Consider the following 14,464-nt stretch of genomic DNA (forward strand, 5'->3'; position numbering starts at 1 on the left):
CAATTCAAGGAGTTTTGTTTAGAGAATGGGATCAGAATGATCAAGACGATTCCAGGAACACCAGAACAAAACAATGTGGCAGAAAGAATGAACAGAACCTTGAATGAGAGAGCAAGATGTATGAGAATCCAGTCAGGATTACCCAAGGTATTTTGGGCAGATGCAATAAGCACAGCAGCCTATCTCATAAACAGAGGACCATCAGTTCCTTTAGGCTATCAGTTACCTGAAGAAGTATGGTCTGGAAATGAGGTAAACCTTTCACATCTGAAAGTTTTTGGTTGTGCTTCATATATTTTGTTGAACTCTAATAATAGAGATAAATTGGACCCTAAGGCAAAGCGATGCTATTTCATTGGCTATGGATCTGACATGTATGGCTACAGGTTTTGGGATGACCAAAACAAGAAAATTATCAGAAGTAGAAATGTTACTTTTAATGAAAACATGTTCTATAAGGACAGGACTGCAGAATTTGTAGATGCAAATAAAAAGCCAGAGCAGGTATCATTAGAAGAAATTTCAGAAAGTGATATAGCCAACAGAAGGCAGAATACAGATGTAGAGCCTGAGTCAGAGCCCGAGTCAGAGTTTGGGTCAGAACCTGAACAGATAGTAGAGTCAGTAACTCCTGAATTACCGACTAGAAGGTCTAGCAGAACAATTGTAGCACCACAAAGGTACTCCCCTTCATTACATTACTTGTTGTTGACTGATGCTGGTGAGCCAGAGCATTTTGCTGAGGCTATGCAGGGAGGTGAATCTATTAAGTGGGAGCTAGCAATGGAAGATGAGATAAAGTCTCTTCAGAAGAATAAGACATGGTCTTTAACCAAGCTTCCAGAAGGAAAGAAGGTTTTGCAAAACAGGTGGGTCTATCGGTTAAAAGAAGAACCAGATGGCAGCAAACGATATAAGGCCAGACTCGTAGTAAAAGGGTTCCAACAGAAACAAGGAATTGACTTCACAGAAATTTTCTCTCCTGTTGTCAAGATGACTACCATCAGAGTTATCTTGAGTATAGAAGCTGCAGAAAATCTTCATCTGGAGCAGTTAGATGTGAAAACTGCATTCCTACATGGAGATCTTGAGGAAGAAATCTTTATGGCACAACCAAAAGGTTTTGAAGTACAAGGCAAAGAGAATCTTGTATGCAAGCTTCATAAAAGTTTGTATGGGTTGAAACAAGCACCGCGACAATGGTATAAGAAGTTTAATGAGTTTATGAGAAACTCAGGATTTCACAGATGTGAAGAAGATCATTGTTGTTATGTGAAGAAATATGTTGATAGTTATATCATTCCTGCCTTGTATGTTGATGACATGTTGATTGTTGGTGCTAATATGACAGAAATTGACAGGTTGAAGAAACAATTGTCAGAAAATTTTGAAATGAAGGATCTTGGTCCAGCCAAGCAAATTCTTGGTATGAGAATTTCCAGGGATAGATCTAAAGGTATTCTAAATTTATCTCAGGAAAAATATATAGAAAAGTTGCTTAGCAGGTTCAATGTTGGAAATGCTAAAACCAGGAATACACCTTTGGGAACTCACTTAAAGTTCTCAAAAAGGCAATCTTCTCAGACAGAGGAAGAAGAAAATCACATGTCTAAAGTGCCATATGCATCTGTAGTAGGGAGCTTGATGTATGCTATGGTTTGCACCAGACCTGATATAGCACATGCAGTGGGAGTTGTGAGCAGGTTTCTATCCAATCCCGGAAAGGAGCATTGGGAAGGCGTGAAGTGGATATTGAGATATTTGAAGGGCACTTCAAAGATGCATTTGTCCTTTAAAAGAAGTAATCTCACTTTACAGGGGTTTTCTAATGCAGATTTGGGAGGTGATTTGGATGGTAGAAAGAGCACAACAGGTTATATTTTTACGTTGGGTGGCACAGCTATCAGTTGGAAGTCCAAACTTCAAGGAAGAGTCTCCCTTTCAACCACTGAAGCTGAATATATAGCTATCTCAGAAACAGCAAAAGAGATGATATGGTTGAAGAATCTTCTAAAAGAATTAGGAAAAGGGCAAGATGAACCTTCATTGTTCAGTGACAGTCAAAGTGCCATTTGTCTTGCTAAAAATCCAATTCTTCACTCCAGATGCAAACACATTGAATTGAAGTATCATTTTATCAGAAACTTGATAAATGATGGAGATTTGATTTTGTTGAAGATTCCAGGTGCAGAGAATCCAGCTGATATGTTGACCAAGACAGTCACAACAACTAAGTTGAGGCTTTGCATTGCCTCAACTGGCCTTCGAGAAAATTGATGATGAAGGCACTACACTAGGTGGTAATGTAAATCAAACCCCAAGTGGGAGAATTGTTAGAATTATGGTGCTTGATTTAGTCCCACATCGCTTAGAATAGTGAGATGTGGTTCTCTATTTTACTATATAAGAGACTCTATGTAAAGCTTTAAGATACACCAAAAAATACAAATACTTCCTAGTGTAGTCGTGGACGTAGGCATACACATTGTAGCCGAACCACGTTAAATTCTCTGTGTCTATTTTTCTCTCCTTTATTCTTTTCTTTATTGCCTTGTTCCTAACAGTTGCATGTACACATCTTTCTTGAGATCTCCATGGAGAAAAATATTGTTTACATCAAGTTGCTTTAAGATCCATTGGTTTGAGACAACAACAACGTGCAAGAGATGTAGGGTAGTGAGTTTGGCAACGAGAGAAAATGTGTCCATTGGTAATTTGTAATGTGATAGTCATTGGTTCGAATTCGATAACTAACTTTTTTTCAAATTGTTTTTTACATAATTGATTATATATATTTTAGTAATAAAAAATTGGGAGAGTTCTATGCAGAAGAAATCAAGAAATGAACCTTTTCTTTAATTCTTTTATTTACAATAAATTCATTCAGAAAATTAATCTAATTCTTCTTTGAAAAATAAACTTTAGTAGATTTGGTTTTATTTAGAATTATATAATATTTTTCATTTTGTTTAGTTTTTTTTTCTATTTATAAGATTTTACATTTTATAAAAAGAATTTTTATGTCACATTAGGATCTCATTTCAAAAAAAAAATTGTGTTGTCTAGAATTTACCGAGACTTATTAGTAAAAGAAATATAAATCTTGAAGCTAAGCGTAACCTTTAGATATAAGGCAGGCCATGTATCGATCTACAAAACCATCAAATTTGTGTTTAATTTTATAAATGCAACTACACATTCTAGGAGGAAATCAATTGGAATTTATTTGTGATTAGCTTCTAAAGTATTGAGTTCTTCCTTCATGACTTGAATCCACCGAGGATGCTTAGAGGCTTCTCAATAACTGCCCGATTCATTTGATGGAAGATATGAAAATAACATTGTTTTCAAAATTAGCATATAGGAGATTATAAGACAAAATTGTGGATAGGATATTTAGTACCGCTATTAGTATGGAAATCTCGAAGATAATTAGGCTCTTTAAGATAAGTATGTAGTTCATAATAATCTTTTATTTTTTTCTTGTCACATTATCATGAGTTTTGATTTTATTTTGAAATTAAAGTATAACGATTCTATATAAAATATATAAATATAATTTATATGTTTGATACCATTGTATCCACTTAAAATCTTAATACAATAAATTAATGAATATATTACTCAATTTTTTATTTTTATATGTGGAATTTAGATTCACATCTCTCAACATCTTTTAACTTTTAGAAAAATTTAAAATCCTGAATAAATTAATATTAAAATTGTGAGACCTTTTTTATTTTTTATTTTAAAATTTGTCCTAAAAGAAGGATTGGGCCTGACCTTTTTGAGGGTCCAAGACCAGTCCACTTTGGATCCTCAAGACTCCCCTCACAGTTCCTCACTCTTCATTCTGTTTCACTTTGCAGAAAACAAATCTCTCTTCCCTCCCTTGTAGTATTGCGAGAGCTCTCCTAGGGCACCAACTTTGACTTTCCTGAGCTAGTGAGTCATCCTTGTTCGGAGCTGCCTGAGCTCATATCTCCGTGTAAGTAGACCTCAACCTTCCTTTTTCCAGTTGTGTTGTGATGGCCCTGCCTATGGTTCGTTCTTGTAACTCTGTTTTGATTCGGGTGTCGATATTTTTCAGCTCCTTAATTTGTTCTTGGAGTTGTGGTGCTCTTCCTTAAAGTTTGGTTTCATTTAGCTAAGTCTCATTAAGGTAAGGGAAGCTAGGGTTTATGTTTTTAAATTATTTTCGCCTACTTTCTGGTTTGTTTCTATGTTATTGGTGCTTGTATGATGTCTTTGATCACATGAAAATGTATATTGTGTGTGTTTCGCTGAACAAAAGGTTGCATGTGCGAACAGGTGAGAAACCTGCTAATCTCGCCCAAGCGGGTGACACAGGAACTCACCCCTGGTTCCAGCTTGAATTGTCGCTTAGGCGACTGCCTTTTTTTTTAGCGAGAGGCAGTCTCGCTTAGGCAAGACGCTTTCGCTTGAGCGAGAACTCGTTGGAACCTTGCAATACCCACTGTCGATCTCGCTTGGGCGAGGAGGGCTCGCTTGAGCGAGGGAACTTCTCTCGCCTGAGCGATGACCTCTAGCTTGGGCGAAACTCGGGTAGGAGGCACTGTGTTGGCTACTGTTTGTTCCAGGATTGTTTTCTCTACTTTTCCTTGCCCAATATATGTGATCATGATTGATGTGCATGCTTGAATGATGAGACTAAAATGAGTGTGTTGTTATTTAAAATGGGATTGGGTTTTGGTATGCAATTATAATGTATAAGATTCTTGTTATGTTGAGTATGAAATGGAGAACATGCTATGTTTGGTGGGTGGTGGATTGACATGAGAATTGAATGATTGAGATGGCATGTGGAATGTGTTGGTAAAAGAGTTTCATGGAAAACTCTTGGTGATGTGTGTGGTTAGTGTATACCTTGGTATAGGAGATGTCTAGATAAAGGAAGATATACTGAACTCTAATAATTGTTAACGCTCACATAGAGTAGAATAATTTATGTGGTGAGAGTGGCAGGAGGTCCTAGTCTTGGGACATATTGGGCCCAAGACATTAGAGGATTAACCGTGTGTGTGGTTGGGTGATAACCCCTTGCGTCTAGACTCTGCAGAGTTTAGAAACCAGCACAGATGCATACTTCCTTTAGAATTCTATATCAAGAGTATGATTCGGATATTGAGTCGAAGTGTCCTGCATTTGTTTGTGTCACATGATTTGGGTCCCTACTGCTTTATTTGTTGATAACCTCTTTTATCTTTTACTTGCTCTATAACATGTTAAAAGTATTTTCTCTAGCTTACCCTTTCTTTTGGTGTATGTTTCTTTGCTTGGTTTTTCCTCTTTGCAATGATCACCAATTTATTGGTGTGAGCAGATGTGGAAACCCCTAGAGGTACTCAGGGTGGTGGAGATACTGCTGTGTAGAGTAGTCCTCATGGTCTGGGTTGTGGCTCATAATTGAGCCCTTTTGAAGAACTCTTAGTTTGTTTTAAATTCTTTGCTCTATGAGCAATTCTTTGGCAAAACAATAGTACTATTATGTTATTTTTATGGCATTGTGGTGTGCCTAAACTTTCATTCTAATTATATTATGGATAATTGTAATAGTTAATACATGTATGCTTCATGTCATGTCCTCTTTTATATTACAATATATGTGAGGAGATTTAGAGATGGTTTGACCAAAATGTAGAATGGAAAGTAGGCTCAGGTTTCATTATAAAGTTTTGGGAAGATACTTGGATTGGATTAGATCCCTTAAAGCTTAGATTCCCTAGGCTATATGGAAATTCCATACTTAAGGATAAAGTTATAAAGGAGTTTGGGAAATGGGAAAACAACAAGTGGGAATGGGGAGTAAAATGGAGAAGGAAATGGTTTCAGTGGGAGTTGCCTCAAGTAGATGAATTTGAGAATCTTATACAACAAGTATCAGTAAATAAAGAGAGTGTGGATTCTTGGTTTTGGAAAGATGAGGAAGGTAAATATACTGTTAAATCTGGGTATTCAAAAATACAAAACTTTCCTAGTGGGGAAAACTCATATTTGTACCATATGTTATGGACTGTAAAGGTAGCTCCCTCTGCACAATTTTTGGCTTGGAGGGTAATCATGAATAAGGTGCCTACAAGGATAAATCTGAGGAGGAGAGGAGTACAATTAACTGATGTTTCTTGTGTATTTTGTGGGCTAGAAGAAGAGACCAATACACACTTATTCCTCACTTGCAATGTAACAAAAAAGGTTTGGAATATGTGTAACAGGTGGGTGGAAGTGAGTACGGCGCATCATAATCAACTTAAAGCTCATTTCCAACAATTTGATGTATTGACCCTTAATAGTAAAGGAAATAAGTTATGGAAGGGTGTTTGGGTTTCAATTATAAGGAACATATAGGATCATAGGAATAAAATTGTGTTTAGGCAAGGAAAAGTAGATGTAGAAGAAATATTTACTATGGCACAATTAAATGCTTGGGCTTGGATAAAGTATAAAATTGATAAGGTTAATTTCTCTTATTCAGACTGGATTCTTTGTCCAATTCAGTGCCTCCATTATGTTACTTAGAAACATAATCACAATCATAATGCCTATGAGGAAGCAAGAAATGTGATTCAGGTGCTTCGTCTTTTCTCAAGACATCCTAACCATGTCAGACTTTTAGTCTGGTGCTCATTTTGTCTGTGTAGGAAATCAGGGAAGATTTGTCTCATGCAACCCTTATCATATTTAGGGGCAACTTGGAAATACCAAGATCAAATGCAGAACAAAGGTGTATCACTAAATGGATATCAAGGACTGAACAATGTATTATGGATTTGTTAGAGTATGATCTTTGACTACAAACCCAAACTTTGGATCTGATGTAGCTTTGTAGTCACTCTATATAAATGTCTAAATGGAGAGTTAGCTGAATTTTGTTAAGTTTAAATGTATGATGTTTACAATAGATAAATACTTTTTGTAATAGGAAAGCACAGTCAAAAATCTGTAATCTTTTATATTATTTATATATATATATATATATAATTCTTTGCTGATAAAAAAAAACATAGAATATATTTAAAATGGATGAAGTTTAATGTTGATAAATTTTGTTAAGAAATTAAATGTATAAATTTTTTTATTTTTTAAATAAAAAATAGAGTCATATTAAATAAAATTATTTACTATTTACAAAAACTCGTGTTTATCAAATTAACATTTTTAACATTTGACTAAAGATAGAATATATTCAAAATAAATTATAAAAATTGTTAAAGGATAAATTTATTAAACATTATTATTATATATTCAAGTTACCAATTCCGTATCATCCTATGTCAATTAAATAGAATATATTTTGTTACCTTTTAAACATGATTATTTTTAATATAAGAATCAAATGAATACTAAATATTTACCATATGATCATAGAAACACAATGTTTTTCTTTGAAGTGCTTTCTTCTCAATTGTTTTTAGTCATTCTTTGGTCATTTTCAACTATTATTACATCTCTTGTTAGTGTTGTGAGTTTACCAAACAATGAAAGTGTTCCAGCACTGTTTGTGTTCGGAGACTCTATAGTAGATACAGGTAACAATAACTACATTAACACCATAGCCAAATGTAATTTTCTACCATATGGTAAAGATTTTGGTGCAGGAAATCAACCAACTGGGAGGTTCAGTAATGGTTTAACCCCTTCAGACTTCATTGGTACAAACAAAAATCCTTACTCATGAATTCTTTTTTACTATTATATGCATAATAGAATCAAAATGTTCTAATTCATTTCTGTTCTAGAAAAAGAGAATTCAAGGTGCACATTGGTCGCAACTCGGCTTCTTTGTCAGATGTTTTACAAAGAAATACTTTCGTTTCTCTTTAGACCTGTCTTTTTCGGTCCTTTTTTTTGCCTTTTTCCTGGTGGAGAACAGCTGCTTAGCTTTATAGAGGTCTCCAGCTCATCTTTGCTTCAATCCTCATAGGATCGTGGGAGGTAGTTGATGTGTGTGGCGGTTACCCCAACCTTTGTGGGGATGTGATTACGTGACTGTTTTGCCGTTATCCTGAGAAGAGAAGGATTACGGTTTAAGGAAATTGGGCCTTCCGGATAGTTTGGGTTCAGTGCATCGGAGTACATAGGTTGACTCCAAGTCGGACACAGTACGTCCTTGCAATGAGGTTGGTCCGAGTCCATACTCAATACGTCCGCACAGCTTGGTTGTCTTGAGGTCAGCCCAGTACGCACAAACACATAGGTTATCTTGAGGTCGGCCCAATAGTCCATACACATAGGTCGTCTTGAGGTCGGTCCAGTACACACATACACATAAGTCATCTTGAGGTCGGCCTAATAGTCCACACTCATAGATGGTCTTGAAGTCGGTCCATTACGTGCATACACATAAGTCATCTTAAGGTCGGTCCAATAGTCCACACACAAGGTCGTCTTGAGGTCGGCCCAATGCGTGCATACACATAGGTCGGCTAAAGTCTGGTTGTCAGGGTGTACAGTTTCCTTAATCAATTTTCTCTCTTTGGTCTTTTTCAGCTGCAAAATTTGAAATCAAGAAGCTTTTGCCACCGTATCTTGATCCAACTTTGCAACGTAAAGGTCTTCTCACAGGTGTAAGCTTTGCATCTGGTGCCAGTGGATATGATCCTCAAACTAATAAAATAGCAGTAAATAACTATTCCCACTTCAAACCTTACAATATATTTTCATTCTCCTCTCCATATCTTTTAGCACTCACTATAACTTTCTTTCTGTCATATGCTACCTTAGTCAGTGCTATCATTATCAGACCAACTAGACAAATTCAGGGAATACAAAACCAAGATACACGACATGGTTGGAGAAAACACAACAACAACAATTATATCGAAAAGTGTATACATTTTGTGCACAGGAAACAATGATATTACCAATACTTTCTTTACATTACCATTTAGGCGACTAAAGTATAGTATTTCAACTTACACAGATTTCATGGTTTCAGAAGCTAAAAAATTCTTGCAAGTATGTGTGAACCACCTACCGATATCAACAATTTAATCTAAACTTGTATCATCAAAACTTATTTTGTTAATATTTGCATCAAATGAATGAAATGCAGGATCTTCATGGACTTGGAGCTAGAAGGATTGGAATACTTGGTTTGCCAAAATTAGGGTGTGTGCCCTCTCAAAGAACACTAAGAGGAGGATTTAACAGGACATGTTCAGAACCTGAAAACCAGGCTGCAATGCTCTTTAACAAGAAGCTATCATCCCAAATAGATATTCTTGGGAAAGATTTTCCTGATGCTAGACTTGTCTACCTTGATATTTACAACCCATTATCCGATATGATTCAAAATCCCACTAAATATGGTAATCAAATCAAGTATCTATCTACCTCAATTGTTTGATGCTAATGTTTCAACGTATAATATAAATTTGACACCACATAAACGTGAATTGAGTAAACAACCTCAACCATTTTAATTCCTAAAAGTGGTAGGTGTTCTCTCATAAACTCTTAAAAGTAAGAAAATCTTTGAAAAAAGATATCCAATAAGTTGCTAAACTTAACTATTTATTCTTACTTTGTCTCAAAAAATATGTTGATATTATCACTTCACAGGTTTTGAAGTAGCAAATAAAGGATGTTGTGGCACAGGAAATCTTGAAGCAAGCGTTCTATGTAACCCTCTAACTCTGGAGATATGTTCAAACAGGTCAAACTACATATTTTTTGACAGTTTTCATCCTACAGAAAAGGCCTATAATATACTTTGTTCTGAGGTGCTTGACAAAAATATCAACAAATTCTTCTGAGTTTTATTTCGTTGTACACTCCTACTAATGTGAATGTAATAAAAACGTAATTTGTCCATTACTAAAAAGTTATAACCTGATTTTTTTTTTCTGTATAATAACTTCATTAATATTAGATACCTAAATACTTGTAACAAAAATCACAAAGTTCTTAAAGTAGGTCACCTATGATATCTAGTATAACTAAGAAAAATAAAATAAAATTGTCTTGAGGTAAGGATCTTATTGCTGAGGATGGGTAGATAAGTACAATATATAAATATAAAAGTCACATTCTTAATTGCAGATTTCTTTTAATTTGTTGAAATTGACAACAAATTCTCGAGATAAGTTCATTAAACACGACGAGGGAACTAATTTGTGTTTCAACAAATTTAAAGCAATGAAAGAGAATTGTTGAAAAGAGTTTGTTAAAAGTGTACTCTTAGCATTTCTCACAATTAAAAAGATGACACCATTTGAGTGATATACCAAAAGTACTGAGTGATTATTATGGTATCGATTAAATTGACGGAATTTCGACAAAAATTTAAGGGATCAAATTGTATTTTTATTTATAAATTATTTTTTCTAATTAAAAAAAGTTTTTATTTCCTCTCATCATTTACTCTACTTAAAACAAACGCATATGATAATAGAATCAAACAAAATATAACAATAATATATATGAAAGTGAAACATACAGTTTATCATCAACAATAATATCTTAAAAAAAGAAAAAATTACTTTTAGTCAAAGTGATGCTCTACGTTCTTTCAATAACTTAAAATCGTTAATAATTGAATCAAAACTAAAACTTGTTGCAATATCTCTTTCAATATATTTTAATAAAATTAACAACTTCTAAATGATTAACTTTTCTTATCTTAAAGTAGATTTTTAATACTACTGTTCTTCCCTTACACAACTTCAATGCCTAAAATAACTCTATTTACACACAGAAGAGTACGATCAATAATTATATCATGATTTTATTATCTGTAACAAATAAAAATATACCTATAATATAAAAAAGTCACATACAAGAGAAAAACATATTGTTCCTAAACAAAAAAAGGTAAAAAATAAACTTACTCAAAAAAAAGTTGTTTGGTCCCAGATATTCCTTAACTCTTTAATCTTACATTAGTGTAATTTGATTTTTAAAATGATAAGAGATTGAGAGAGAAAATTGAGATAGAAAGAAAAGATGAAGAAGAGAAGTATGGAAAAGAAAGAAACTAAATAAAACAAAAAAAAAAAACAGAAGAGGAAGAAATCACAATTTTTAAATTCTAAAAAATCTTTTTCTAAACTAAATTAATATAAATAATAAAATAATATAAAATGTTGTATATATAATTACTTTACATTTTTTTTTGAAATTGCAATACTAAAATTATAATTCTAGTTATAAATAATTGTATAATTACTTGAACAATATCCTGTCAAGTACTAAGTACTGTATAAAATATTATTAATGTTTCTGGATGATGTAATAATTTAGAAGATAATTCATTTATTTTAAAATTTTAAAACTTTTAACACTAAAATAATTTGTGTGGATAAAATAATCATAAAGAACTTCAAATTTAAGAAATTTTGAAAGATACTTCAAATGAATAAAAAATAAGAATATAAAAACCCTAAGAGTATAAGAAATTTGAAATTTCTTTCTTTTTACTCATTATCACTCCACTTACACTTACGAAGGTCAAGGCGTCAACCCAACTGAGTTGGCCTAATCCAAGGGACGAGTCGGGTCGACCTAGGCTAATGGTTGAGCAAAGTTGGCTTCGGCTGAAGATCGAGTCGAGTCGGTCTGGGTTGAGGGTCAAGCCAAGTCGACTCAAGCCTGGGGTCGAGCAAAGTTTGTTCGGATCGAGGGTCGAATCGAGTTGATCCAGACCGAGGGTTTGGTTGAGCAGGGCACAAATTGAAGTTCGAGCCAAGTACAGTCGAAGTCGAAGGTTGAGCCAAGTCGGGTTAATCCAAAGGTTTAGATGAGTTGGCCCAGACTGATAGTTAAGTCGAGTCGACTTGGGCCAAAGGTCTAGTCAAGACTACCCAGGTTGAGTTGCTCGAAGTCAAGGGTCGAGCCGAGTTGGTCCAGATTGAAGGTCGGGTAAAGTCAATTCAGGCTAAAAGTCAAGTCGAGTCAGCCTAATTTGAAGATAGGGTCATGTTTGCCCGAGCCTATGGTTGAGGTGAGTCAACTCGTGCTGAAGGTTGAGCTGAGTCAGCCCGAGCCAAGGGTCGAGCCTAGTCAATCTAAGTTGAAGGTCGAGTCGAGTTATCCCAGGCCGAAGATCAAACCGAGTCGGCCCGAGCCGAGTTGGCTTATGGCAAAGTTCAAATTGAGTTGGCTCACGTTGAAGGTCAAGCTGAGTCGATATTGGTTGAAGGTTGAAATCAATCGACATTGGTTAAAGGTTGAAATCAATTGATCATAGTTGAAGGTCGAGATAAGTCAACTCAAATTAAGGATCAGGCCTAGTTGGCCCATATTGAATCTTCGAGAGTCAATCTGGACCAAAAGTCAACACAAGTCGTCTCGGATCGAGGGTCGATCTAACTCAACTCAGGGTTAAGGATAAACTTGAGTTTGTTTTATAATAAAAATTAAATTGCTTTATCCAAATAAAAAATTTAAAATTTAAGATATTTCAATTATTTCGTACAAATAAACTATTTAGGAAAGGAAATAAATTCAATTATAAGTAATTCAAATACTATGTATTTCAATTTTTTGGAATTGGTGAAAACTCTCGTCACAAGGTAAGGTATTAATACGTTTAAATTCAATTTATTTAGATAAAAACTCGTTAAACTAATGTAAATAACTTTACGTGCGTGAAGTATAAATAAGTATACATTGTTCATTTGTAATTTATTTATTATGTATTTGTTTAGTTTTTCTAATTTTGGTGTCACATCACATTAGTCTTGTTGAGGCATGTTTTTATTGTTAAATAAACTCATGATTTTATTGAATTTAATATAAATAAATAACTTTTATTTAGTGTTAAAATGAGAAATTAATCGGCTGATTCAGAACTAAGAGTGGGTGAACTTTTGTTTTTAAGAAAAGCAAAGTCTTTGTGTAAAAATAATTTTTTTTTTATTGAAAGTTATTAATAGGGAGTTTAGATTACAACCTTTTAATGACCATATATGAATTAACAAAAAATATTAATAGAGAAGGTAAAAAAGAATAACACAAAGTTTTCGATTATTTAAGAATCTACGTTAGTTTATCCAACAACGTTAGTTGGAATCAATAAAATTTTAATTAGTGTAAGTTTACAGGAAATTCCTATGCAAACTAGACTAAGAAATTTTGTAGTACCCTTAAAAGACTCTTTTAGGAATAGAGGAACAATTCAAGATAATGAAACTTTTAATTGTCTAACAAAACACCACACACAAAACACCACACACCGGTTTAAATTAAAAAATTAAAGAAGATACAAAAGAAAACAAGAAACTCTATCACCTAGATTTGTGATGATTACTAAATTGAATGTTCACTTATAACCTTAAATAACCTTAACCTTTGGATAAACCATTTTAACAATTTTAAGAAATTGAAATACATTATATTTAAAATTCTTGCAATTAAATTGTCTTCGTTTTCTAAATAATTTGTTTGGATAAAATAATTGAAATACCTTACATTTCAATCTCTTGTTTGGATAAAATAATTGAATTTCTCTTATGAGATATTATTTCATTTTAATAATATTTATTTAATATATAATTTTTAAAATTAAATTTAACAAATATAATTGTAACCATAAAATCTTTAAATTCGACTAAATTTCGATTGAGCTAACTACAATAAATTCAGTCAAATTTTGGTTGATGTAAACTCAATCCAATTTGACCAAATTAAGGTCGGAGCCAACTCAGTCACATTCTGCCAAATTTCGACCATTGTAGACTAGACCAAATTTTTCCAAATTTCGGTCGAGGTTAACTCGGCCAAATTTGGATGAATTTCAAAATTTGGACGGCCTGGTCCGTTCGGATTGTCAGATCATTTGGTTCATCAAGCCTCCAACCCGTTTGGGTTATCGGGCCTACTCGACCTGTCTTGGTTGTTGGGCCCGCCCGACCTGTCTTGGTTGTCGGGCTCGTCCGACCTGTCTTGGTTGTCGGGCCCGCCCGACCTGTTTGGGTTGTCAGGCCTACCTGACTTGTTTTGGTAGTTGGGTCCGCCCGACCCGTCTGTGTCGCGATACCTGCTCAGTCTGTCTGGGTCATCTAGTTGGTCGAGCCCTATGGGTCATCGTACCGGCCTGACCTGTCTAGGTCATCTGAGTCGTCTAGGCCCAATTGACACTTCTAATATTGAACAATGAGAAATTCCACAAATTGTGGAATTTCAATTTCCTTCCTTTTTTTAGTGAATTTCAAATTCTACTATTTTAGTGATTTGAAATATCTTTTTAAAATTTCCTAATTTCAATTTCCTTTTAATTTCCTCATCCAAGCAAGTCATTTTACTCCAAAGAACTTCAAATTCTCTAAATAAATGAATTACTTCAATTGCTTCATCCAAACACACCATAACTTCTTGGATTTGAAATATTTTTAAAATATTTTTTTATTTTAGCACTCTCTACCCTCCTCTTTGACGTTTTCAGAAAAGTGTTTTTGGACGAAAGCCTTTCTTTTATTTTTAAAACCAATCATTAATTTCAAAA

At 34.1% G+C, this 14,464-nt stretch overlaps 1 protein-coding gene across 1 annotated transcript; it reads left to right on the forward strand.

The window, feature by feature from the left end:
- The first annotated feature begins 7,393 nt into the window (after nt 1–7,393).
- Nucleotides 7,394–9,792, forward strand: LOC114170350 (GDSL esterase/lipase EXL3-like). The gene is made up of 5 exons (XM_028055828.2): nt 7,394–7,670; nt 8,509–8,639; nt 8,743–8,976; nt 9,074–9,329; nt 9,583–9,792. The coding sequence occupies exons 1-5, from the start codon at nt 7,394–7,396 to the stop codon at nt 9,774–9,776; spliced, it is 1,092 nt and encodes a 363-aa protein (XP_027911629.2). The 3' UTR covers nt 9,777–9,792.
- Nucleotides 9,793–14,464: the final 4,672 nt, after the last annotated feature.

The sequence above is a fragment of the Vigna unguiculata genome, chromosome 11 (assembly GCF_037176805.1).
Source record: "Vigna unguiculata cultivar grain cowpea cultivar isolate G323 ecotype 2 chromosome 11, ASM3717680v1, whole genome shotgun sequence".
NCBI lineage: Eukaryota > Viridiplantae > Streptophyta > Magnoliopsida > Fabales > Fabaceae > Vigna > Vigna unguiculata.

Bases quoted from the DNA above. Each gene is read 5' to 3' on its own strand.
- LOC114170350 (XM_028055828.2), top strand. From the start codon at position 7,394: ATGTTTTTCTTTGAAGTGCTTTCTTCTCAATTGTTTTTAGTCATTCTT. The intron at 7,671-8,508 runs GTACAAACAAAA...GGTCTTTTTCAG, and splicing joins AACCCCTTCAGACTTCATTG to CTGCAAAATTTGAAATCAAG. The intron at 8,977-9,073 runs GTATGTGTGAAC...AATGAAATGCAG, and splicing joins AAGCTAAAAAATTCTTGCAA to GATCTTCATGGACTTGGAGC.